The sequence below is a fragment of the Armigeres subalbatus genome, chromosome 1 (genome assembly GCF_024139115.2).
Source record: "Armigeres subalbatus isolate Guangzhou_Male chromosome 1, GZ_Asu_2, whole genome shotgun sequence".
Classification (NCBI taxonomy): Eukaryota; Metazoa; Arthropoda; class Insecta; order Diptera; family Culicidae; genus Armigeres; species Armigeres subalbatus.
This window is the reverse complement of record NC_085139.1, coordinates 184,337,648-184,363,895: the sequence shown is the minus strand read 5'-3', so window position 1 is coordinate 184,363,895 and position 26,248 is coordinate 184,337,648. Positions and strand designations below refer to the sequence as shown.

Here is a 26,248-nt window from a genome sequence, read left to right as displayed (position 1 = left end):
GGAGATTTCAGCCAAAATGTATAGGAAAATACACCTCCGTCACTCATTCGATCTGGAAATTGGTTCTGATTGCTCGATTGACCTCAGAATTGCAAAAACGGCAGTTGATATGCTACAGAACAATTTCACAGAACATTGTATGATGATTAAATGAACTTTTATATAGGTTTCGGCTGATGCGATTCGATAAAAAACCCAAAAATACACAAATCAGCTCCTAATAAATCAGCCGAAAATTATATAAAAGTTCATTTAATCATCATGCAATGTTCTGTGAAATTGTTCTGTAGCATATCAACTGCCGTTTTTGCAATTCTGAGGTCAATCGAGCAATCAGAACCAATTTCCAGATCGAATGAGTGACGGAGGTGTATTTTCCTATACATTTTGGCTGAAATCCCCATACAAACTTCAAATCAAATGCGCCAGCTTATGCAACAAGCGATTGAGCTGAAATTTTCAGAGATTGATTTTCTCACCCAAAGACACAATCCTGGGGGGTGCCCCGTGGAATTCGACAACATTTTTTTCTCCCCATAGTAATCTGGGCCAGTCTAAGCGAAGCCTCGGTTGGCTTTGCCACCCTCAAAATCTATAATCAACGAATGAAACAATAACAGCAACAGCCGTCATCCGAAGTTCCCATCACAACAGAAATTGAAGAAAAATATTAGAGCATAAACAGGATTTTACTTGCCTTTTCCTTCCTTTCGAGAATATAGGAACCGTTTGCGTTAGAGTAAGAAGCTTTTGTGTGCGAGATTTACTTATGGATATTGTAAATACATATTTGTATTCAAATTGGAAATGCATACCATGCATATTGATGCAAGCGGCAACGATCATTGCCATATGTTATCATCGTGGTTGGGAATGTAGATGGGGTATGAGGTAGCTATTTAATAGTGAGAATCATTATCGATTTTCAATATTCATGGACAATTTGAAGCCCAATAAACCATACATATTGAGTAGACATGACGTCTCGAAGATGAATTAGTACTTCAATGGGAGCTTGGTTTGCTCAAAGTAGGGCTAATGTAGTATATGGTAAAATGATCCTCACTTTTCATCGTATGTTAGGGGGAGTTTTTATTTTTTTTTCAATTCTGTTATTGAAAAGAGGGACAGGTACATTCTAAATAATTTCGTTTTTATTTAAGAACGAACTTTTAGGAATCAAACGTTGTTTCACTTCGTGATTTCATGGGTACCACTCTCAATATTGGAACAACGATCAGGGTCATTCATTTATTTAGTTTACATCTAAACAGATAACACTGAATCAACAATTTGACGCCACAATACACGGTTCGAGGCCGCATCTCTCCATCCTCGGATACGCCCCACGCTCGCCAAGTCGTTTTGCACCTGGTCTGCCCATCTCGCTCGCTGCGCTCCACGCCGTCTCGTACCTGCCGGATCGGAAGCGAACACCATCTTTGCAGGGTTGCTGTTCGGCATTCTTGCAACATGTCCTGCCCATAGTACCCTTCCGGATTTAGCTACCTTCTGGATACTGGGTTCGCCGTAAAGTTGGGTGAGCTCCTGGTTCATTCTTCACCGCCACAGACCGTCTTTTTGCACACCGCCATCGTCTCTCGAATACTCCGAGTGCTTGCAAGTCCTCCTCGAGTGTTACGGCTTCCGACGATTCATCTTTAGTACCCACAGAAACACCCAGCTCTGAAAGGGGCAATAGAACTACATAGTTGCGAAGCTGACAGATGCTATTCGTAAAACACAATTGAATTGTCGTATCTGTGCGTCACTATCAGTGTTACAACCCCTCGGCGTTGTGTCGCTCCTAGCTATTATAATGATCGTGCTTGTATCCAAATATATGTATATCATACTTATACCGTAGAAATGATAGACGAGTAGTGGTAGATGGACAACTAATGACCAATATGAATTATAACAATAGCATACGTGGACATGTGTAGTCATCGAGGAAGTACAAAGTGAATTATATTGTTTTATACTGATTATTCCTATTAAAATATTGATATTATTCGCTTAAACTATTCTAAACTAAGGTAGTATACTTGAACTAACTCGGGGGCAGCAGGGACTATGTCCAAGGGCTTGACGATCCCTCCCCAGGCCATCTGCGAGTTGTGGCGCCTGCCTAGGATGTGGTGGGGTTTGACAGTGGGCCCTGTTAAACCTCTATAAAAAGCTGCATGAATCCGCAAGTAGGCTCCGCCAAAGCGACCGTGTGCCGCTCAAAGCGCACAAGCCCAAGTCCTGGTGTTAGGTGGGACGCTAAACAGCCCTGACACGACGGCCCTCCGACGAGACAGGAGGTTTGCGCAGGCCCAATAAGCCGCCTTTAAAAACAACCATTACGAACAACATAGAAGATAATACGACTCGATACAATCGGCAACGACCCAGGCGACGAATAAAAGATCACGATTGGAAGCTTGGAACATGGAACTGCAAGTCGCTAGGGCTTCGCAGGTTGCGACAGGATAATCTACGATGAATTACATCCCCGCAACTTCGATGTCGTAGCGCTGCAGGAAATCTGCTGGACAGGACAGAAAGTGTGGAAAAGCGGGCATCGAGCGGCTACCTTCTACCAAAGCTGTGGCACCACCAACGAGCTGGGAACCGGCTTCATAGTGCTGGGAAAGATGCGCCAACGCGTGATTGGTTGGCAGCCAATCAACGCAAGGATGTGCAAGCTGAGGATTAAAGGCCGTTTCTTCAACTATAGCATCATCAACGTGCACTGCCCACACGAAGGGAGATCCGACGACGAGAAAGAAGCGTTCTATGCGCAGCTGGAGCAGACATACGATGGATGCCCACTGCGGGACGTCAAAATCGTTATCGGTGACATGAACGCTCAGGTAGGAAGGGAGGAAATGTATAGACCGGTCATCGGACCGGATAGTCTGCATACCGTATCGAACGACAACGGCCAACGATGCATAAACTTTGCAGCCTCCCGCGGAATGGTAGTCCGAAGCACTTTCTTCCACCGTAAGAATATCCACAAGGCCACATGGAAATCACCTAATCAAGTAACGGAAAACCAAATCGACCACGTTCTAATCGACGGTAAATTCTTTTCCGACATCACGAACGTACGCACTTACCGCAGTGCGAATATTGAATCCGACCACTACCTCGTCGCAGTATGTCTGCGCTCAAAACTCTCGACGGTGATCAACACGCGTCGGAGTCGTCCGCCGCGGCTTAACATTGGGCGGCTACAAGACGGTAGACTAGCCCAAGACTACGCGCAGCAGCTGGAAGTGGCACTCCCAACGGAAGAGCAGCTAGGCGCAGCATCTCTTGAAGATGGCTGGAGAGATATTCGATCCGCCATTGGAAGCACCGCAACCGCTGCACTAGGCACGGTGGCTCCGGATCAGAGAAACGACTGGTATGACGGCGAATGTGAGCAGTTAGTTGAGGAGAAGAATGCAGCATGGGCGAGATTGCTGCAACACCGCACGAGGGCGAACGAGGCACGATACAAACGGGCGCGGAACAGACAAAACTCGATTTTCTGGAGGAAAAAGCGCCAGCAGGAAGATCGAGACCGTGAAGAGACGGAGGAACTGCATCGCGCTAATAACGCACGAAAGTTCTATGAGAAGTTGAACCGTTCACGTAAGGGCCACGTGCCGCAGCCCGATATGTGTAAGGACATAAACGGGAACCTTCTTACAAACGAGGGTGAGGTGATCCAAAGGTGGCGGCAGCACTACGAAGAACACCTGAATGGTGATTATGCAGACAACAACGGTGGTGGTATGGTAAAGAACCTATGAGCACGCGCACAGGACATATAATTTCCCGCTCCGAATCTCCAGGAAATCCAGGAGGAGATCGACCGGCTGAAAAACAACAAAGCCCTTGGAGTTGACCAACTTCCAGGAGAGCTGTTTAAATACGGTGGTGAGGCTCTGGCTAGAGCACTGCACTGGGTAATTACCAAGGTTTGGGAGAATGAGGTTCTGTCGCAGGAGTGGATGGAAGGTGTCGTGTGTCTCATCTACAAAAAGGGCGATAAGCTGGATTGTAGCAACTACCGCGCAATCACATTGCTGAACGCCGCCTACAAGGTACTCTCCCAAATTGTATGCCGTCGACTAACACCAATTGCAAGAGAGTTCGTGGGGCAGTACCAGGCGGGATTTATGGGTGAACGCTCTACCACAGACCAGATGATGATGATGATGATGATGATGGTCCCGCCACATACCCCTACAAAGGTTTGAGCTAGACGATTTATCTTTAAGATAATTAATTGAATGATAGAATAACAATTTAATCAGATTTGCAAAAAACAAAAACGATCTGATTACCATCACAGATATGAATTACATAACTTTTCATTACTATCCAGCAAAAAATGTAAATTAAAAAAAAAAACTGTTGTTTTCATCTACAGATTCTCATAAGCATCGGTAGTGATACTTCGAGTTTATACTAAAATGCAAAACTTGTGATACCTCTCGCACAGATTTCAAAAGTTCCACCAAGAATCGCGTTTCATGTTTATACAAGACCACGTTTATCACTCGTAAGCATCAATAAAATTAATAATCTAAGTCGTCAACAAAACTAAAACTTGTGTTACCGCTCCGTCGATATCAAAAGTTTCGGTATCAACCACGGGAACAAAACTCTACCAGATAGCCCATTACTAATCCGAAGAATCATTCAAACAGTTGAAAATGCGCAAGTCTGTACATAAATTTTAAAAATCATCCATATCTGCTTGCGCGCGAGACTCAAACTTTTGTAGACTACACAAAAAGGTCAGATTACAATTACGTCAATATATATAAAATCCATCATCATCATCGAGGCGAACAAAACAGTTTATCATGGCCTCAATAAATATAAAATACAATTGTCCAAACAAACAATCCGTAGGTCAAACTTCGTCAAGATACAAAATTTATTGAATTATAAAAGTCAACTAAGTAGCTGCTTAAAAGGCAGCTTTTACGTGTGAAACACAAAGTCTCTTAAACTGTGATAATGTCGTTGCATCGTTTGATATGTGTAGGCATCGAATTGAAATAATTGATACCTTTAAAAACAAAGAATTTTGTGAAGCTCCATGCAAAAGTATGGTGTTCTTATATCTTCCGCGTTTCTAATGTTATATCTATGAATGTCACTTCCTCTTTCAATTCGATCACACAAATATCGAGGCAGCAATCCGTTAATTACTTTAAAAATGAACACCATTGTCAAATACACAATTCTTTGCTTCACCGAGAGCCACTGCAAAGCATCCAACCAAAAAGTTGAGGAAGTGCATCTGTTACATCTCAAACTCAACCACCTAAAAATATACTGCAAACGCTGCAATCTCGATATTTGTGTCTGATTTGCTAAAAACAAAATGGAAGGGCAAAAGTCCAAGTGAGGAGAGATGATTGATTTGTACAACTGTATTTTGCTAGCAATATTTAATTCGTTTTTCAGTCGACAGAGGATTCCATACTTCTTGGCTATTTTCTTGATGACATTGTCAATATGTTGGTCAAATTTCAATTTATCATCAATAATCACGCCAAGATATTTAATTTCCCGTACGCGATCAAGTGTCTCTTCATCAATTTTCACTGAGACATTATCAATTGAACGATTTCGAGAAATAATTATGTACTTTGTTTTACTAATATTCAATTTCAACTGTTTGTACTTCAACCATCTACTTAAAAAATGCAAATCTTCATTCAAGCGTTCAATCGCATCTTCTAAGTCTCTAGCTGCAGTGAATAACACAGTATCATCTGCGAATAAGTTTATATCACAAAAACGTAAAACCCGTCGCATGTAATTTATATACATAATAAACAAAAGAGGCCCCAATACACTTCTCTGTGGCACTCCTAGGGTGTTCTCCACGGGACGAGATACAGAATCATTACAGCAGTCCGTTGAGTTCTGTCAGACAAATATCTTTTAAACCAATTGTATGTAGAACCTGAAATTCCAAAGCGCTCCAAAGTTTTCAACAATAAGGACCTAGAAATTTTCACAAAAGCGCGTTTAAGATTCAAGAATACAGCAACAATCGTATCTTTACGCTCTATTCTTTCTTTCCACTTAGATAATACCAAGTTCAAAGCGGTTTCGCAGGAGTGACCCTCCCGGTATCCCGATTGTTCCGGTGTTAACAAGTTATTACTATTTAAATACATAAGTAGCTGGCCTTTAACAACGAGTTCTAAAATTTTCTCTACTGTGTGCAACATGTTGATGGGACGAAACTCTTCGGCTTTAATTGTTCCAGCAACTTTTTGAATTGAATAACTATGATTCCTTCCAAACTTGCGGCACGTGCCCAGTTTGCAATGATTCATTTATCAGGTCCAGCAGGTTGTGTCCGATGACATGAAAGCAATCTTGTATAATTTTAGCATTAACATTATCAATACCAGCCGTTTTTCCTAGATTAAAACAAATCGTTTCAAGTTCTTGAAATGTAATGGGGTGAAAACCTTCGAATCTCAAGTTACTGTTAACTGGCTGTTTTATTTCGTCAGGTTCATCCACTAACTCGATAGATCGGTTAATGGTTGAAACGCTTTCAATAAAATAATCATTGAATTTAGACGCGATTACTTCTTCCGACTCTTCTAATGTGCCATTAAAAGTTATGGATCGCGGTTTACAAGAACTAGGTTTTAACAATGATTTTAATATTTTCCATAACTCTTTGCTGTTGTTTTGATGCTGATAAATTTTCCTCTGAATATATTCGCATCGAGTATGCTTTAAACATTGCGAATATTTATTCCGCGCAACCTGGTACCTATTCCAATGATTTTCATTATTACTTTTACGACATTTTTGTACAACTTATCTCTTTTACGTTTAAGACGTAAAAGATCTAGATTGTACCAGCTGTTTGAATTATTCAAAGTTACTAATTTCTGTTCAACTAACTGATTGGTACAGGATTTTAAGACGCTCGTGATAACAGCTGCTCTTTGATCTAAATTACCAGTATTTTCTCGAAAATCCACGTTTGTTTCGATAAGGCTCGTAATTGCTTGTTTCGAATATTTTCTCCAGCACTTAAGTTTTACCAAATCGTTATTATTACTACTGTCATCTGTAATGCTAATGACTAGTGTTTCATGATCGGTTACTTTTAAATCACAATTCGTAACACTAGTGACAGAATCAAAGTTAGAGTAAACATGATCAATCAAAGTTCTACTGTGCCGAGAAATACGCGTATACTCATTTACTTTTGTTTTAAATTAAAAGTCAACTAATCGCTTCAAATGATTCGAATTTGAATCGTCACACCAATTGATATTAAAATCGCCAGCAATAACATTTAATTTACTAGGATCCATAAACGACTCTAACCAGTTTTCAAAAATTTCCAAAAATGCTGGTCATTAGCACTGGGAGAGTGATATAAAATACCGTAATTACCCAACTTCATGCCACGTACAACTGCAATGCCTAAGAACCAATTGCCATCGCAAACTTCGTTCAATTGAAGCTTGAACTGAACTGATTCTTTGACATAAATAGCAACTCCGCCGGTGTGTCTCGAATGTGATAGACAAGCAGCAACACTATATCCCGGAATACTATATTGATCAAATGCTTCTAAGTTAACAATATGAGTTTCAGATAGAAATACTAAAAGTGGACGTTTATCTTCTACAATCTTACGTAGTGCAACGTAGTTTGTAGACAAACCAGCAATATTCAAATACAAAATATCTAAATTATTCACATTTCTACTGGAACTTGGTTTGCTATTCATTGAAACGTAAGCTGCTCTTTTTACGATCAAATAACCTTTTATAAACTTTACACTCAGTACTAAATGCTCCGTGGTTTACGTCCAGATTCATTTTACGTTCTTTATTCATTTTCAAACAATTGATACATTTCAAAGCAGTTGACGTGCAATCAGATGTTTTATGACCTTCACTGCACTTAGAACACGCAATACTATTCTTGCATTCCGTACTCATGTGCCCAAATTCTCCACATTGGAAGCATCTTAGAACACTAATTTCGGGAACTACAAGGCACCGATCAAACCTTATATTCACTTTCTTCGCGGTCAGCAAGCAACTATGAGTATCCTTATCGACTTCAATCACAACATTGTATTTGTTGTACTTGAAACGTGGATTTTCGTACGTCCTGATAACCTTTACTTCATTTATAGCGATGTCTTCATTTTGATTTTTAAAATCTCGATGAAGTCATCGGAGGATAATTATCGCACATGCCCATCACTTTAAGCCTTGGCACCGATGTGGGAACAACAGCATTGTAGCTTTCACCCAGATCGCTTTGAATGCCATCTTTCACAACATTTACATTGTATCCTGTTGCACACTCAGCAATAATAGAGCCGTCTTTCCCGTTCCTAAAGTTACTGATTTTGTGTGTTTTTGGATCTAATTTATCGTTCAAAAATTTCCGAGTAGCATCACTACTCTGGTTGGACTCTTTAGGTTTAATCACAATAACCGGGCGAGCCTTACGTTTACTTTTCGCTTCCTGCGTTACAGCAATTTTTTCGTACTTTTAACTTTATTCCCAGTTTTACTTTTCACAACATCCATGAAACTAACGTTTTCTGTCAACAAATTTTCCGACGCATCGCTAACGTCATCAAGAACCTTACGCTTTTAGGTCTGGGATTCTGACCAGGCTCCGAAGCCGTGCTAGATGTACCATGCATTATATTCATTGCAGCTAAGCTCTTATTCGAGTTAAATTGAAAAATGAACTTTTCATATTTTCCAACTCTTGACCAACTGATTTTTGGAAGCCACTAATAGCCTCACCCAAAACGCAATTCAATTTACTTGCCAATTGTTCCATACCGAGCTTCAACGCGCTGTCTATCTGGGCAGTAATGTGATCTCGGATGCCACCAATCGATTCGGAGAGAGAAGAAATTTTCTTCATCTCTTCCTCAAAACGGGTAACGTCCGACACCTTTACATTCTGTCCGTCGCAAAACCGACTCGACAGACAGTCCGAACACTTGAATAGCACATTTACGTTCTCCGTTATCAGCCTCGCTGCTGCCTTATTCTCGATAGGAGAACAGCGGGCGTGAAAGTGCTTATCGCACTGACAACAACGCAACGGGAAATCGTTGATAGCGATCCCCACTTTACACTTTTCACATTCCATATCGTCGCCACACCGCAGTGGATGCAAACATGCAACGATACACTACACAGCACACAGAGACAAGCAAAAATAAAAGGTGCAAAAACGACAACGACAGCTTGCCGCACGAAACTATAGGTTGTACTATGGCTTCGCGGGATGCTGTGTTGAGTAATAAATTACGAAATTATATGAAAATTAGTCACAGAGATATTATATCTCCTACTTATCCTGATTAAAAAACACTATAGGCACACGTTAAATAGATTTTTCCCGTGGCACAAGCACAATTTCACACGAAATAATTAACTTTTTAATACCGCACAGAGGCAAACAAACTATCATGTCCACCATCACCACGTCTTGTTCGCCATACGTCAGGTATTGCAGAAATGCCGAGAATACAACGTGCCCACACATCATCTATTTATCGACTTCAAAGCCGCATATGATACAATCGATCGGGACCAGCTATGGCAGTCAATGCACGAAAACGGATTTCCGGATAAACTGATACGGTTGATCAAGGCGACGATGGATCGGGTGATGTGCGTAGTTCGAGTTTCAGGGGCATTTTCGAGTCCCTTCGAAACCCGTAGAGGGTTACGGCAAGGTGATGGTCTTTCGTGTCTGCTATTCAACATCGCTTTGGAGGGAGTAATACGAAGGGCAGGGATTGACACGAGTGGTACGATTTTCACGAAGTCCGTCCAGTTATTTGGCTTCGCCGACGACATTGATATCATGGCACGTAACTTTGAGAGGATGGAGGAAGCCTACATCAGACTGAAAAGCGAAGCTAAACGGATTGGACTAGTCATCAACACGTCGAAGACGAAGTACATGATAGGAAGAGGCTCAAGAGAGGTCAATGTGAGCCACCCACCACGAGTTTCTATCGGTGGTGACGAAATCGAGGTGGTTGAAGAATTCGTGTACTTGGGCTCACTGGTGACCGCCGATAACGATACCAGCAGAGAAATTCGGAGACGCATAGTGGCTGGAAATCGTACGTACTTTGGACTCCGCAAGACGCTCCGATCGAATAGAGTTCGCCGCCGTACCAAACTGACTATCTACAAAACGCTTATAAGACCGGTAGTTCTCTACGGACACGAGACCTGGACGATGCTCGTGGAGGACCAACGCGCACTGGGAGTTTTCGAAAGGAAAGTGTTGCGTACCATCTATGGTGGGGTGCAGATGGCGGACGGTACGTGGAGGAGGCGAATGAACCACGAATTGCATCAGCTGTTGGGAGAACCATCCATCGTTCACACCGCGAAAATCGGAAGACTGCGGTGGGCCGGGCACGTAGCCAGAATGTCGGACAGTAATCCGGTGAAAATGGTTCTCGACAACGATCCGACGGGAACAAGAAGGCGAGGTGCACAGCGGGCAAGGTGGATCGATCAGGTGGAGGACGACTTGCGGACCCTCCGCAGACTGCGTGGTTGGCGAAGTGCAGCCTTGAACCGAGCTGAATGGAGAAGTCTTTTATGTGCAGCACAGGCCACTCCGGCCTTAGTCTGATGATAAATAAATAAATACTTGAACTTACAACTAGGGGAACAGACGGCTTTGGCAGGTTTTGTTCTATTATTGGCAGGGGGGTTTTTGTCGACCGAATTTTATGAAATTTGGCCACAATATTCTTTGATATGCAAAGAATGTTTGGGCCAAATTTGAGCATAATCGGTCATAAAAAACCCCCCTGCCAATAATAGAACAAACCCTGCCAAAGCCGTCATTACCCCTATATCAATATAAAACTATCTATTTTATGTAGATTTCATGCAATATATATCTACCTAATGCTAACCTAAATCGCTGAGTGCATGAAAAATTGACCTTCAGGTAATGAATATAAATTACGTAATATTTACAAACATATACCTATCAAGAACTTATAAACAGACCTCAAACTACCAGAAAGGGACTTGGACATAGGACGGACATAGAAGACAAAGTTTGACTAAACGTGAGTAGATTTTCTCGATGTACCTCAACACAAACAGTAATGCCCTGTTTTACACACCATGCAGGATATTAAAATATCAACAAATATACACTGATATTGTAAATCTCGGAAGACCACTTTTCTTCGCCACCGAAAGTTAACAACTTTTATTATCGTTTACTAGAAGAGGTGGAAGATGTCCAATCCGAACAAAGATTATACCCCAACAACCAGTAGAGGTGCTGAAGGTAAGCTTAAACCAGAAAAGACACGTCCCTCTCAGAAGCATAAGCCCAATAAAGATCCCCCCATCGACTCAAAGCCCAAAAGTAAGATTTATGTCGCCGGTGAACTGCCGGAATCGCGAGAAGTTGATAATAAATCACCGATAGCTTTCCGGATTCGAGCCTCAACAAAGGGAAGAAAATGTGTTATGTGCAGTGCCGTAGGTGATAATCGGATGGTCAAATGTGTTACTTGTAAGTGATGATGCCATTCTATCTGTGCAGGAGTAAATGAGGACATCGAAGACTATGAATGGTCTTGCCTGAATTGTGAAACCGCGGAGGAAAACCAGGTCAAGCAGAAGACGTCTAAAAAATCCACAGCCCAGCGCGGAAAACAAAGCCGACCAAAACGAGTGCAAAGTTTAACCCTGGGAAACCTAAATCGGTGAAGGGTTCTACCTCCAAGGACCTTCGACCAATTCCGGAATCTACTAATCGTGACAATTTAGGAAATTTGGATGCTATGTTGCTGGCGGAAATCGATAAGAAAGTGAATGCTACGGTCAAAGCAAAATCGTTGGTGTCAAGTACATCATGCAAATCAGCACTGTCGCTGAAACTGCAGATGCAGCAGGTGCCGCCGAAGAAACGTTAATGCTGGAGGAGATGAAGCGGCGCAGGGAGTTCATGAAGAAGAAATTCGAGTTGATGGAGGAAGTCGCAGAAGTACGAAGCTGCCCTGTACCTGGGGCCCGAGTGACCGATCCGTTGGCTAAAGTGAAAGGTTGGTTACGAAGGCAGGAGAAATCCGATGGCGTATCCGAGGACGATGCTGATGATGGCGATGGACGCGAACAGGATGACTCCAGTTCAAGCTGCGATTATGCGGCAGACGACATACAGGACTCTTCTGGAACGAGTCCTCTCAGTAATGACGATGATGTCAGTGATTCAACTGATAACGTAACAGAAGAGAGAAGTGTTGATGATCAGCAGGGACAATTTGCTCCGAGGGAACGTTCGACCCCTGTTCATGGTGCTTCGAAACACCAGAGAGATTCGCGGATGAACACTACTCTTTCGCGAGAACAAATTGCTGCGCGTCAAGCAGTACCATGTGACCTCCCAAAGTTCAATGGGAATCCCGAAGATTGGCCGATGTTCATATCAACATTTCAAAGCACAACCTCGATGTGCGGTTATAGAGATAATGAGAACATGATTCGACTTCGGAATTGTTTGAAAGATGAAGCGTTTGCCGCCGTTCGGAGCTTTCTCATGCATCCGTCAATGGTCTCAAAGGCGATTAGCGTCTTGAAGCTCAGATTCGGTCAGCCACATATGATAATCAGTTCTCTGCGGGAGAAAGTTCTCTCCATGGCACCAGTAAGAGCTGATTCTATCGAAAAGCTAGTAGACTATGCACTGGCGGTTCAGAACTTGTGTTCCGTCATCGATGCTTGCGGACGTAAGGAGTATATGCGGGACGTAACGCTAATGCAGGAGCTTGTTTGTAAACTTCCCTCTGCCATCAAACTTGACTGGGCGAGGCATAGCAAAAGTCTTGTAAGGGTGACCCTAATGACATTTTCCGATTGGATCTTCTCTATCGCGGAAGATGCAAGCATTGCAGCAAATCCACGAAAATCTTACAATTTCGACCAAGAGCACCGTGGTAAACGCCAAGGGAAGGCGTTCATAAACACGCATGCCGCATCTTCTTCTTCGGAAACTGTTGGCCAACGTTCAACAACTGGAAATCGAGTGCGATACTCCGAGAGTGGAAACACAACGAGTGAATCATCTGTATGCCCTACATGCAAGGGCAACTGCCGCACTGTTGCGAAGTGTAAACGTTTCATTGATCTCTCGTATGAAGCTAGATGGGCAGCAGTTCGCGAATTCAGAATTTGCCGTAGATGTCTTCGACAGCATGGAGGAAACTGCAACAGCAAAACGTGCGGAGTTGACGGGTGCACATTCAAACACAATTCTCTTCTTCATAAGAATCTTACAGTGCCGAGTGAGCCAATTCCTTGTTCCAGCCAAAGGAAAGCCAACGAAGGGCGGAGCATCAACACTCATCAAGTGGAAGCAGGTGTGGAGTTATTCCGATATCTACCCGTATTGTTGTTCGGAACGTTGACTGATTCGCTTTCTTCGTGATTAGATCAGAACTGACGTTATTGGACGGGCAGATTTCAAAAGAATTGGAATTGGTCGAAAATACAAAGCCATTGTGTTTAAGATGGACAGGAGGAACTCATCGCTTTAAAGGCATGTCAAGACAAGTAAATCTAGGAATTTCCAGTCTGAAAGGGCAGCGATTTGATTTGAATGGAGCTCGAACGGTTTCTGCGCTTGAGTTACCTTGCCAGATCTTGGATGTTGAGTTTCTGAAGCGGAAATACACGTATCTGGATGGAGTTCCGGTGAAGTCGTACAATCGTGTACGGCCGAGGATCTTGATAGGCGTAAAACATGCCAATATCTCGTTGGTGAGGCGCTGTCGTGAAGGCAAGGATGGTGAACCAATCGCCGTCAAGACTCGCCTAGGTTGGACGATCTTCGGATGGCGGTCGAATCAAGAGAAAGTTGACGGGAACTACAGCTATCACATCTGCGAGTGTAGTCTACAAAACGAAAGTCAACTGCATCAGGAAGTCAAGCAGTATTTCTGCCTAGACAGTTTGGGGATAATGAAACCGACAAACACAACTATTTCTATAGACGACGAACGAGCATTATCGCTTTTAAATTCGCTCACGCGCACCGTCGAAAACAAATACGAGACCGGTCTTCTTTGGCGTTTCGATAGTATTCGTTTACCCGACAGCCGACCGATGGCTTTGCAACGACTGAGATGCCTCCAAAGACGTTTAGCAAAAGACAACGATTTAAGACTTGCGTACAATGCAAAACTAGCCGAATATGAACAAAAGGGGTATATTAAAAAAGTAGTGCCGGAAGAGCTAGCAGCGAGAAAGGGACAGGTATGGTATCTACCAACGTTTCCGGTCATTAATCCCAATAAGCCAGGGAAGATTCGGATTGTATGGGACGCTGCTGCAACCGTACGTGGAGTTAGTCTGAACTCGGTGCTGTTAACAGGTCCGGATTTGCTGAGTTCGTTGGTTGCTGTCTTGCACAAATTTCGTGAATATCGTGTTGGTATTTGCGGAGACATTCGCGAGATGTTTCTCCAGATAGGTATACGGCCTGAGGATCAGTTTTATCAACTGTTTCTTTGGAACGAAGATAGCAGCGAACGCGAGCCAAGCACATTCATAGTCCCCGTAATGATCTTCGGAGCATGCTCGTCACCGACCACTGCTCAGTTCGTTAAGAACAAAAACGCTCAGAGGTTCCGTGAAGAGTTTCCGTTAGCAGTTGAGGCCGTGGAGAACAAACATTATGTCGACGACATGCTCGCTAGCACGGAGACTGAAGCTGAAGCTATTGAACTAGCAAATTCGGTAAAATACATCCACGCGCAAGGTGGGTTTGATATTAGGAACTGGGTGTCCAATTCTACCGAGGTTTTGAAAGCTCTAGGTGAAAAGCCGATGAATGAGATGGCTCTCAATATAGTGGCGGAGTACGCTACTGAAAAGGTTTTGGTGGATTTGGTGGTTTTGGGGATGTGGTGGAATACATCAACCGATTGCTTCATTTATAAGATCTGCTGGACTCGATTTGACGCGAAGCTGTTTGATGGAAGCAGACCTCCAACAAAACGAGAGCTGCTCCGTATCCTTATGAGTATATTTGACCCGTTAGGACTTATCTCCCATTTCCTGATGGCTCTGAAGGTCACGCTTCAAGATGTATGGCGCATAGGACTGAAGTGGGATGATCAGATAGAGGGCAAGCAGTTAGACAGCTGGAAAACATGGACAGAACGTTTACCGAAATTAGAGGAACTGCAAATTCCCCGATGTTACCGTCAAATTACGTCCATAGGTGATCGTAATCGGGTTCAATTGCACACATTTGTTGATGCAGGAGAAAACGAAATGGCTGCCGTTGTATATCTACGGTTCGAGGAGGACGGGCATATCGAATGTGCTTTGGTAGCGGCGAAAACGCGTGTTGCTCCCCTGAAGTATCTGTCAACACCTCGATCAGAGCTTCAAGCTGCCGTAATCGGTGCCAGGCTGGCCGATAGCATAATCAAATCATTGTCCATTCATGTACTACGACGTTTTTTCTGGTGTGACTCCCGCAATGTATTGTGTTGGTTACGTTCCGACCACCGGCGGTACAGCCAATACGTGGCTGCAAGAGTGAGCGAAATCCTGGACATTACCGAAGTCAACGATTGGAACTGGATTAAATCGGAGCAGAATGTAGCTGATGACGGCACTAAATGGACGAAACATATACAGCTGAGATGTAGCGATCGCTGGTTCAAAGGGCCTGAATTCCTAAAGCAGCCGGAGCCAAAATGGCCCATCATTCATTCTAACCAAGAAACAACAACCGAAGAACTTCGATCAACCGCACTCGTCAACACCCACATCAAAGCTGAAGAACCGGTTGTCATTGCAACTAAATATTCAAATTGGAAACGATTGCTGAAAGTTACGGCTTATGTGAAGCGGTTTGTGGACAACATACGAGCGAAACAACATCAACAATCTTCGCAACATGGACCTTTGGTATCAGCTGAACTACAGTGGGCTCAGATGTATCATTTTCGCCAAGCCCAACAAAATGTATACAACGAGGAGTTGAAGATACTCGCCGATGCCAACGGAGATGGACACCAAAAACGACTATCAACTAACAGCAGAATTTATAAGATGAGTCCGTTTCTGGGTGAGGATAACGTATTGAGGATGAACAGCAGAGCCGCGAAATGTACATTCCTGTATCCTGATGAGAAATATCCGGTAATATTACCTGATAGTCACCCGGTAACAAGTCTTCTTCTTGCTGATTTCCACCAAAGATATCACCACCGAAATTACGCGACAGTTATAAACGAGGTTCGCCGACGTTATTGCATCCCTAGACTTCGTCGAACACTACGCAGTATAAGAAATAGCTGCCAGTGGTGTCGTAACCGTGATGCAACTCCTGCTCCTCCAGAAATGGCTGAACTTCCATTGGCAAGAATGGCCGCATTCTCCCGACCCTTCTCTCATGTAGGGGTGGACTATTTTGGACCCATCGAAGTCATAGTGGGGCGAAGAGTCGAAAAGCGTTGGGGGGTCTTAATGACGTGTCTTACTGTCCGGGCTCTTCATATTGAGGTCGCCAACTCCCTCAGCACTAGCTCGTGCATGATGGCGTTGAACAATTTTATAGCTCGCCGAGGGTCTCCAGTTTGCTTCTACAGCGATAGAGGGACTAATTTTGTAGGTGCATCTAAAGAACTTCGCGACGCTCTGCGCGCGTTGGATAAGCATGAAATTGCGAAGGAATTTACGACGCCTACTATGTCCTGGCACTTTAACCCACCGGCTAGTCCGCACATGGGTGGTTGCTGGAGCGGCTCATTCAATCGGTCAAGCGAAATTTGACTGAGGTACTCAAAACCAAACGACCATCTGACGAGGAATTGCGCAGTACACTGGTACAGATAGAATCAACGCTTAACAGCCGCCCATTGACTGAAGTACCTGTGGATCAGGAATCGGAGGTGGCCCTTACACCCAACCATTTTTTATTAGGTTCATCGGATGGAACAAAACCTCTAACACTATGTGATGACAGCGTTCACGTGGTGCGAAAAAGATGGCAGACATCGCAGATAATGGCCAACATGTTCTGGAGGCGTTGGCTCAGGAGCTATCTACCTGAAATCACTAGACGAACGAGATGGTTCAAAAGGGTCAAACCCATAGCTGTTGACGACGTCGTCGTTATTGTAGATCCAGAGTTACCCCGAAACTGTTGGCCCAAAGGCCGGGTTATAGGTATAGTGGAAAAAGGAAAGCAGGCACGTAGCGCAACGGTACAGACTAGCAAAGGTGTTTATGAGCGTCCTGCCGTTAAACTAGCAGTTCTTGATATTTGGAGCGAAAGTATGTAAGCCAAGCTTTGGAGTTGGCATACCGGGGGGGAGTGTTACAACCCCTCGGCGTTGTGTCGCTCCTAGCTATTATAATGATCGTGCTTGTATCCAAATATATGTATATCATACTTATACCGTAGAAATGATAGACGAGTAGTGGTAGATGGACAACTAATGACCAATATGAATTATAACAATAGCATACGTGGACATGTGTAGTCATCGAGGAAGTACAAAGTGAATTATATTGTTTTATACTGATTATTCCTATTAAAATATTGATATTATTCGCTTAAACTATTCTAAACTAAGGTAGTATACTTGAACTTACAACTATATCAATATAAAACTATCTATTTTATGTAGATTTCATGCAATATATATCTACCTAATGCTAACCTAAATCGCTGAGTGCATGAAAAATTGACCTTCAGGTAATGAATATAAATTACGTAATATTTACAAACATATACCTATCAAGAACTTATAAACAGACCTCAAACTACCAGAAAGGGACTTGGACATAGGACGGACATAGAAGACAAAGTTTGACTAAACGTGAGTAGATTTTCTCGATGTACCTCAACACAAACAGTAATGCCCTGTTTTACACACCATGCAGGATATTAAAATATCAACAAATATACACTGATATTGTAAATCTCGGAAGACCACTTTTCTTCGCCACCGAAAGTTAACAATCAGATAGATCTATCAAATAGAAAGTGTTTCTGAAAGCCTTTAAACAATATAAATTAAATGAATTCAAGTATTATATTCTATAACGGTTAGTTGAAATGTGGAGCGTATTTGATAGCATATTCAACCTTATTTTTATTACAGATTGAAGTGTTAGTAATTGAGTTACACTAGAGTAGAAATCCTAGTTTATTAAGAAGTATAATAAGGTAAAAAGCCTCCCCAATGATCCTAAATTATCTAAATGACTAATGAAAGCTTAAAATGTTTAGGATCACGCAGTGATTATTAAAATCGGTAGTTTATGCCGTTTATACAGCGAATTGAGCTCCAAACAACACTAAACGTAAGCTAACCTCAAAGTCTGTGAACATCTATGTAAAATGAACTCATATTTCAGGGAAATTATAACTCTCTACATCAACTATAAAGAAGCGGAGTGTTAAATTTCCGGAAAATCCGAAAATTGTTATTAGGAGCAATAACATCGAGTATTGTCCATATTTCATGTCAGTAGAGGACATTTGATGCGGTGGCGAATCTTTTCTTCTGGAGCCCGTAGTAGGCCCGACTTCCATAGATGATGCACCTTCGTATTTCACGACTAACATTGTTATCAGCCGTTAGCAAGGATTCGAGGTAGACGAATTCCTCGGTCACCTCGAAGGTATCCCCGTCTTTCGTAACACTGCTTCCCAGGCGGGTCCTGTTGCGCTCGGTTCTGCCCACAAGCATGTCTTTCGTCTTTGACGCATTCACCACCAGTTCAACTTTTGTTGCTTCACGTTTCAGGCGGGTGTACGGTTCTGCCACCTTTGTAAAATGCGAAACAAATAAATTGACTGGATCTGTTGAAAATCGTACCCCGGCTGTTACACCCGGCTCTCCGCATGACACCTTCTAGTGCAATGTTGAACAACAGGCACGAAAGTCCATCACCTTGTCTTAGTTTCCGGCGTGAATCGAACGAACTGGAGTGTTCACACGAAATCTTCACTCAGTTTTGCACACCATCCACCGTTGCTTTGGTCGGTCTGGTAAGCTTCCCAGGGAAGCTGTTCTCGTCCATAATTTTCCATAGCTCTACGTGGTCTATACTGTCGTGGGCCGTTTTCGTTCGTCAGTCGATGAGCGCTGAACTTCTCAACAGTCGGTCCAAACACCTCCTCTTGGTCAACCTGAGCGTTCAAATCTCCTATGCTGATTTTGACGTCGTGGCTTGGGCAGCTATCGTACTCTCGTTCCAGCTGCGTGTAGAATGCGTCCTTATCATCATAAGTGCTTCCGGAATGTGGGCTATGGACGTTGATTATGCTGAAGGTGAAGAACAGGCCTTTGATCCTCAACCTGCACATTCTTTCATTGATCGGCCACCATCCGATCACCCGCCTTTGCATATCTCCCATTACTATAAAAGCTGTTCCCAGCTCGTGTGTGTTGCCGCAGCACAGGTAGATGGTATGATTACCTGTGAATGTTCGCACCATTGATACCTTCCAACAAACCTCCTGCAGCGCTACGATGACGAATCTACGGTCCTTGAGCACATCGGCGAGTATGCGTGTGCTCCCGATGAAGTTGATAGATTTGCAGTTCCACGAACCGAGATTCCAATCGCTAGTCCCTTTTCGTCGCGGTGGTCTTCGCCGATGGTTCCGGTCCGTACTATCTTGTTGATTGTTCGTTGCGTATGTTTTTTTTTTTTAAAGGCTGGCTTGCAGGGCATGACACCAAACGCCCTAAATTTCCGGAGGACCATTTCTCCTTATTCCCGGTGGACCATGGTGCACAGTTTCACTTAGAGTCCCTCGCTGGCACTCGGACGATGATCAGCCGCCCCTAACATGGAGAACAGACGCTGTTGTGAGCCGATCCTGACATGGAGAACAGACGCTCAGTAAGATTTGCACCTCCGGAGAGGGGCAACCCCCTCCTTCCCTGTCAGCATACGACCATAGTTCCCACCGGGGTTGGTTACCCGATCTTCCCTAAGGTTGCTCGTATCCCGGCCAGCACCACTAGGAGGTAGGGATAGGAGTTGCTGGGTAAGAGACTAAGAACCCGAGATGGGGTCTATTTTATTCCTTCAGGTACGCGAAGTACCAATAGTACACTTCACCCAGCATTTGCCGTGCCAATCAGATATTTTGGCAAAGGTTTTTGCATCAAGGACTATTCTCGAAAGACGTCTCAATGGCTGAGAGAATCAATCATCATATAGAGATTACGCAAAAACTGTAAGTATTTATCAACCGAAGTCTATATTTGTTGATAGCATTTTTTTCGCTTTGGTATGAAGATCTAGGGAGTTATAGGTGACTAAAGAAAAAGCAGTAGCGACTTTAAAACCCCAGGTTTATTTTGTTGAGGGTGCTTTAGGTAGTTTATTAATGACCAATTGATTTCTTTTGATGACCGCATTTCCTTAAGCTGCAGTGCAACTATGGAACCGTAATATTGATGGCAGTGTCAGGCAGATCATTAATCGCATTGTGTGATTATTAATAATGCATCAAAACATCGTTTGCACTTCCCGCTGGAGCGTTTAAACCATTGCTAAGTTGTATATATTCGAGAAACTTACAGCGAATACTTAGCGAGGTTCGTACACGAGATTGTGCTTGTACGTCCGTGTGTGCACCGATAAACAAACCAGAGAATCACAGGATAAGACGTTCCAGGAATGAGCCACCATGCATCCACGGTTCCTAGTTCGATGCTCGGCGGCATATCAGTTCGACACAAGCTCGATGATCCGCATAAATTGCAGTAGCTCGGCCAGCCAGCGCCAGAGGAAGCCAGCGGAATGGTAACCAAACGACATTCTCGCTTGTAAACAAGTCCGAAGCTCGAAGCAGTTGTTGTATTGAACTTTGTAAATTCCTCAACTCTACGATGTCACTATGGGAATAATGTTGACCAAAATAAAAGTAGCATAATTTAATTTTAACAAAACGCGTAAGTTATTTTATTGCAGCAATCCATATACATACACGATATTTACACACGCGTGAAAGTCGTTTGATGCGGTTGGATCAGTTGAGAGAAAATTCAATCCTCGATCGGGTTGGTGCGTCACAGATGGCTTGTGAACGTTTGATCCGGTTGGATCAGTTGAAAGAAAGTCCAATCCTCGATCGGGTTGGTGCGTCACTGATGCCTTCTGCATTCAAGTGGACGTTTGATCCGGTTGGATCAGTTGAGAGAAAATGCAATCCTTGATCCTTGGTGATAAAGTAATTGGGTGGTGGATTTGTCAAAAAGTTGTTCTAGCAGTTACCGGATTCCGGTCGCGAACCAGAAATAATTCGTTTCAAAAAAGATTCCAGACGTGATCCAGAGAGTAATCTCGTAGCAATCCCGAAAAGATTCCCGTCGTGATACTGAAAGGATTCTCATAGCTACTCCGGAAGAATTCCAGTAACGATCCCCAAAAGGATTTCCGTCGCGATCTCAAAAGTAGTTTTGTCGCGATTTTGAAAGTATTAATCTTGCGCTCCCGAACAGATTCCCGTCGCGATCGCGAAAAAATTCCCATCGCGATCCCGAAAGGATCCCCGTTGCGCTCCAAAAAGAATTCGCTTGGCGATCCCGGAAAACCTCCCATCGCGATTCCGAAAAGATTTCCGTCACTATTCCAGCCGTGATTCGAAAGAAGTTTCGTCGCGATATTGAAAGTGTTGCCGTCGCGCTAGGGGCCACATTTCTCCATTCTCCATTTGCTACTTACGCTCGCCACGTGCCGTTTCGTACCTGTTTCTTCCACCTTGCTCGGTGCACTACGCGTCTATTTGTTCTGTTTCCCAGATTCTGGCTCTTCGCTCTGGCAGACAAGTGGCCAACTTATCCATACCCATCATACTAAGTTCAGGTCTGATATCATCCTCACCAGATGCTTTAACGTTGTTGGATTGCATCCTGAACTTCCCTCAAAATGGGGGCTGGCTGACTAACTGAACTGAAGTAGTCAATGTTTCCGTGGTCTTGACCCTCACTTCCTTTACTATCAGCGGCTTTTGAGTGTTCTTCGAAGCGCTGGTACCACCTTTCGACCAACTCATCGTTCGTCCACCAAGATGCTATCATCCTCGGTTGGTGGCAAAAAGCCTTTCCGTGATGCATTGAGCTTCTGATAGAACATGCTTGTTTGTTGAGAACGGCACTGCTGTTGTGCCCCTTGCATTCTCCTTCTTCCAGGCGGCGTTTCTTCTCCTTGGCCTTGTTTCGGCCTTGTCTTACATACCAAACGTTGCCCTCCAAAGCTCCGTTGCTAGATTGTTTTGATAATAGGTCGTATGTGCAAAACAGAGGCTCTCTTTGTTCACGCTTTCTTTCGCTAATAGTAGAGCATTTTCTGCTACATTTTAACTTCAGTACGCTAGACAAAGCAATAATCTTTAGATATCCGCCTAAAGATCTGAAGTAATCTTTAGTATACTTACTTGATACTTGATGGGCTACAGCTCTTCGATGAACCTACGCCGAATGGAGTATCCTTCTCCACTGGACTCGATCCTGGGCCAATCGCTTCCAGTCGCCCTGAACATTGAGCGCCCTCAGGTCCTCTTCAACTGCAAGAAGCCATCGTGTACGCGGCCTTCCACAAAGCCTACGGCCTCTTCCGGGTTCTCTACTAAATATTATCTTCGCTTGACGTTCTTCCGGCATACGAACAACGTGACCAGCCCACCATAGTCTGCCGTGTTGTATAAGCTTAATAATATCCAGCCTTTTATACACCTGGTACAATTCGTGATTCATGCGACGCCGCCAGATACCGTTATCCTGTTTACCGCCGAGTATTGTCCGCAGCACCTTACGCTCAAACACTCCGAGAGCTCTCCGATCAGCCTCCTTTAGCGTCCATGTTTCATAGCCGTACAAAGCCACCGGAAGAATCAGAGTAGTATACAGCGCGAGTTTTGTTTTCGTTTGCAGACTACGGGACTTAAGCTGGTTACGAAGTCCGTAATAAGCCCTATTTGCAGCTGCAATACGCCTTTTCACCTCGCGGGTAACATCATTATCGCACGTCACTAATGTTCCAAGATATACAAATTCTTCTACCACTTCAAATTTTTCACCATCCAGCACTATTTCGCTACCACCACCACTAATGAACCCATGTTGATTGCCAGCGACCATGTACTTCGTTTTACTGGTATTGATCGTGAGTCCAATCCTCGCTGTCTCCCTCTTAAAAGGCGCAAAAGCCTCTTTCACGGCACGGCGATCAATTCCGATAACATCGATATCGTCCGCAAATCCCAGGAGCATATGCGATTTTGTGATAATGGTACCGCTTCTTTGCACATCAGCTCTCCTAATCGCTCCCTCGAGCGCTATATTGAACAGTAGGTTCGAGAGTGCATCACCCTGTTTTAATCCATCTAAGGTAACAAATGACGTCGATATTTCATTCGCAACCCTTGCACTTGATTTCGATTCGTCCAACGTTATACGAATCAGCCGTATCAGTTTCGCCGGAAAACCATGTTCAAGCATAATTTGCCATAATTCATTCCGTTTCACTGAATCGTACGCCGCCTTGAAATCAATAAACAGATGATGTGTCTGCAAGTTGTACTCCCGGAATTTATCAAGGATTTGTCTCAGGGTAAACATTTGATCCGTCGTTGATCGGCCCTCACGAAAACCTGCTTGGTATTCGCTGACGAAGGACTCTTCAAGCGGTCTCAATCTGTTGAACAGAATACGGGACATAATTTTGTACGCCGAATTAAGGAGGGTTATTCCTCGGTAATTGGCGCACTCCAGTATGTGCCCTTTCTTAAAGAGAGGGCAAATAAGGCCGTCCAACCAGCTAGCAGGCATTTCCCGTCTTCCCATATTTTCGACATAATATGGTGCAGAACTTCATAAAGCTGCTCACTGCCATGTTTGAGAAGTTCAGCCGGGAGCTGGTCCTTCCCCGCAGCCTTATTGTTTTTCAGCTCTTTGACAGCTTTTTTAACCTCATCTAGTGTAGGTGACTCCACAGTTTGTCCATCGTCGCTAATATTTATTCTGTTCACCGATGCACCGTCACTTCCTCCATTCATCAAAGTCTCGAAGTGTTGCTTCCACCTGGCAGCCACTTCAGTTTTATCTGTCAGCAAATTCCCTTGTTGGTCGTTGCACATGGCGGGAGATGGCGCTGTCTTTCTCCGCACGCCATTGACAGACTCATAAAACCTCCGCATATCGTTCTGCTCCATTTTTTCCTGCGCCTCACTAATAACTTGTTCTTCTTCTATCTCCATTTTTCGTGGTATTTGAGAGGCTTCAGTAAGCTACCTTACCACTATGGGGGATCCCCATACAAGCGAGCGGTCAAAAATAAAATTGGACTTTTAAAGTGATTTTCCACTTAGTTTTAGCTGTGTATGGTCGAAATAGCATGAATATACAATTTCCAACCCCCCCCCCCTTTGGGGATCGTCTATGAATTACGTAATTATTTTTTTCATAGGTTCGATTAACGTGACAAAGCAAACCTATTTGGGAAGTTGAAATTTCGTGCGTTTTCTTAAGGAGAAGGAAGGGGGCTGTACAAAAACTAAGTTCAGCAATTTATGGACATTATGGCGGCGATCATGTTAAATGACATTAATTTCATGACATTCCGTGATATTTTTTGTTCTCACTCTCATGCCTCACAATTTGTATTTTGGACAATTTGATTGACAAAGTACTAGGATCTGAAGGATCATAAAGCATTAAATGTTAATCAAATAATCAGAATTGAAAATAACTTTTGAAAAAGGGTATTAGCAAATTAGAAATCGCAATCCCATGACATTTTTACGTGTACAAGTTATTCAAAATGAGATTAATATATTCTCAAAAAATGTGGACATTCATTGTGGAATGTAAGAATGCTCCATTCTTCCGAAAAGCAAAATTCTTTTAATTTAAATAACAACACTATTTGAATTACTTTTGATTTGTTTTCATGATTTCTACAAGTTATATACAGCATCATTCTTTTCTGTGTCAAGGTTTAAGTCTTCAATGATATTTTCTTCAATTCCATCAACGATGGAAGATGAGATAAATTCATCTAAAGTATTAGAAGATAAAGAACTTTTGAAAATCTTCAAATATTACAAAATTACGCATGGCATAAGAATAACTAAGTGAAAAATTTTTTTCCAACGTCTCCTCGTTATCCAAATCGAGCTTAAAATGGATCTGATTCATGTAAGGCACGAAGGAAAATGTCAACATTTGCCTCTCTTGATCATTTTCTTGCATTATGAGTTCTAAATTTCTTCAACTGTTTATATTGACTTTCCGCTGGTTGTTCAGCCAGTGAACCTCAAAGTGTAGATGAGTGAATAAATATTTCCCTACCATTAGCCAGACATTCATGAACACTAGCAGGAATTTCATACGCTCCGTTCTAACTAAGATATTGTTCGTCTTTACTTTTGCAATAAACATGTCGGGAATTATTGATTCCAGGAGATTTATAAATATTTACATATTATAAAATCTCATATTTAGTTCTCCATCAGTAGCTAATGAATAGCTCAGAAAATTAGGTTTAGAGAATGACTCAAACCACTCAAGCCCCAAACGCATTTCAGCGGAATGGCGACGGAAACGGTAAAATTTGACAGGAAATATATGAGCGAACTGTTAAATCCTTCCGTTACCGTTGTGCTGCATTGCATTGGGGGTTTTATTCATTTACTCCTTTGAAAAGTTAATTAAATGAGCTCAAATGGTTATAAATAAAGTCGAAGTTATTACCAATAAATGTATTTTGACCATACCCTTTGAGCGCATAGTTCAGTCTGACCCATTTTCAATAGGAAACGATGGGACTAGATTTCGTCGAATGAAACTTGTTGCGAGAAAATCGGACACAAATAAGTGTCTAAATGGCGATTGCGTTCTTTGCGCACATACATACAGACGCGCATGCACACACATACAGACATCACCTCAACTTAACGAGCTGAGTTAGTTGGTATATAACACTAGGGGTCTCCGGGCCTTCTATCAAACATTCTTTTTGGAGTGTACATTCACCTTGGAGTACGAGAGAGGAAAAACACGGTAAAAAAACAAATGAAAAAAAATCAGAGGGACTTAACTCTGTTACAAATATTGGCAAGAAATTCCTTCGGGACATTTTAGTTGAAGCTTCGTCCTTAATGTATCATAAATGAACCTGGGGAT

At 43.0% G+C, this 26,248-nt stretch overlaps 1 protein-coding gene across 1 annotated transcript in view; it reads left to right on the top strand.

Moving 5' to 3' along the window:
* The first annotated feature begins 13,616 nt into the window (after window positions 1-13,616).
* Window positions 13,617-26,248, top strand: part of LOC134206806 (uncharacterized) — a 35,094-nt gene continuing 22,462 nt past the window's right edge. Inside the window, exon 1 of the mRNA XM_062682535.1 lies at window positions 13,617-16,158. Coding sequence (XP_062538519.1) covers window positions 13,617-16,158 — 2,542 coding nt within the window. The remainder of the gene's footprint in view (window positions 16,159-26,248) is intronic.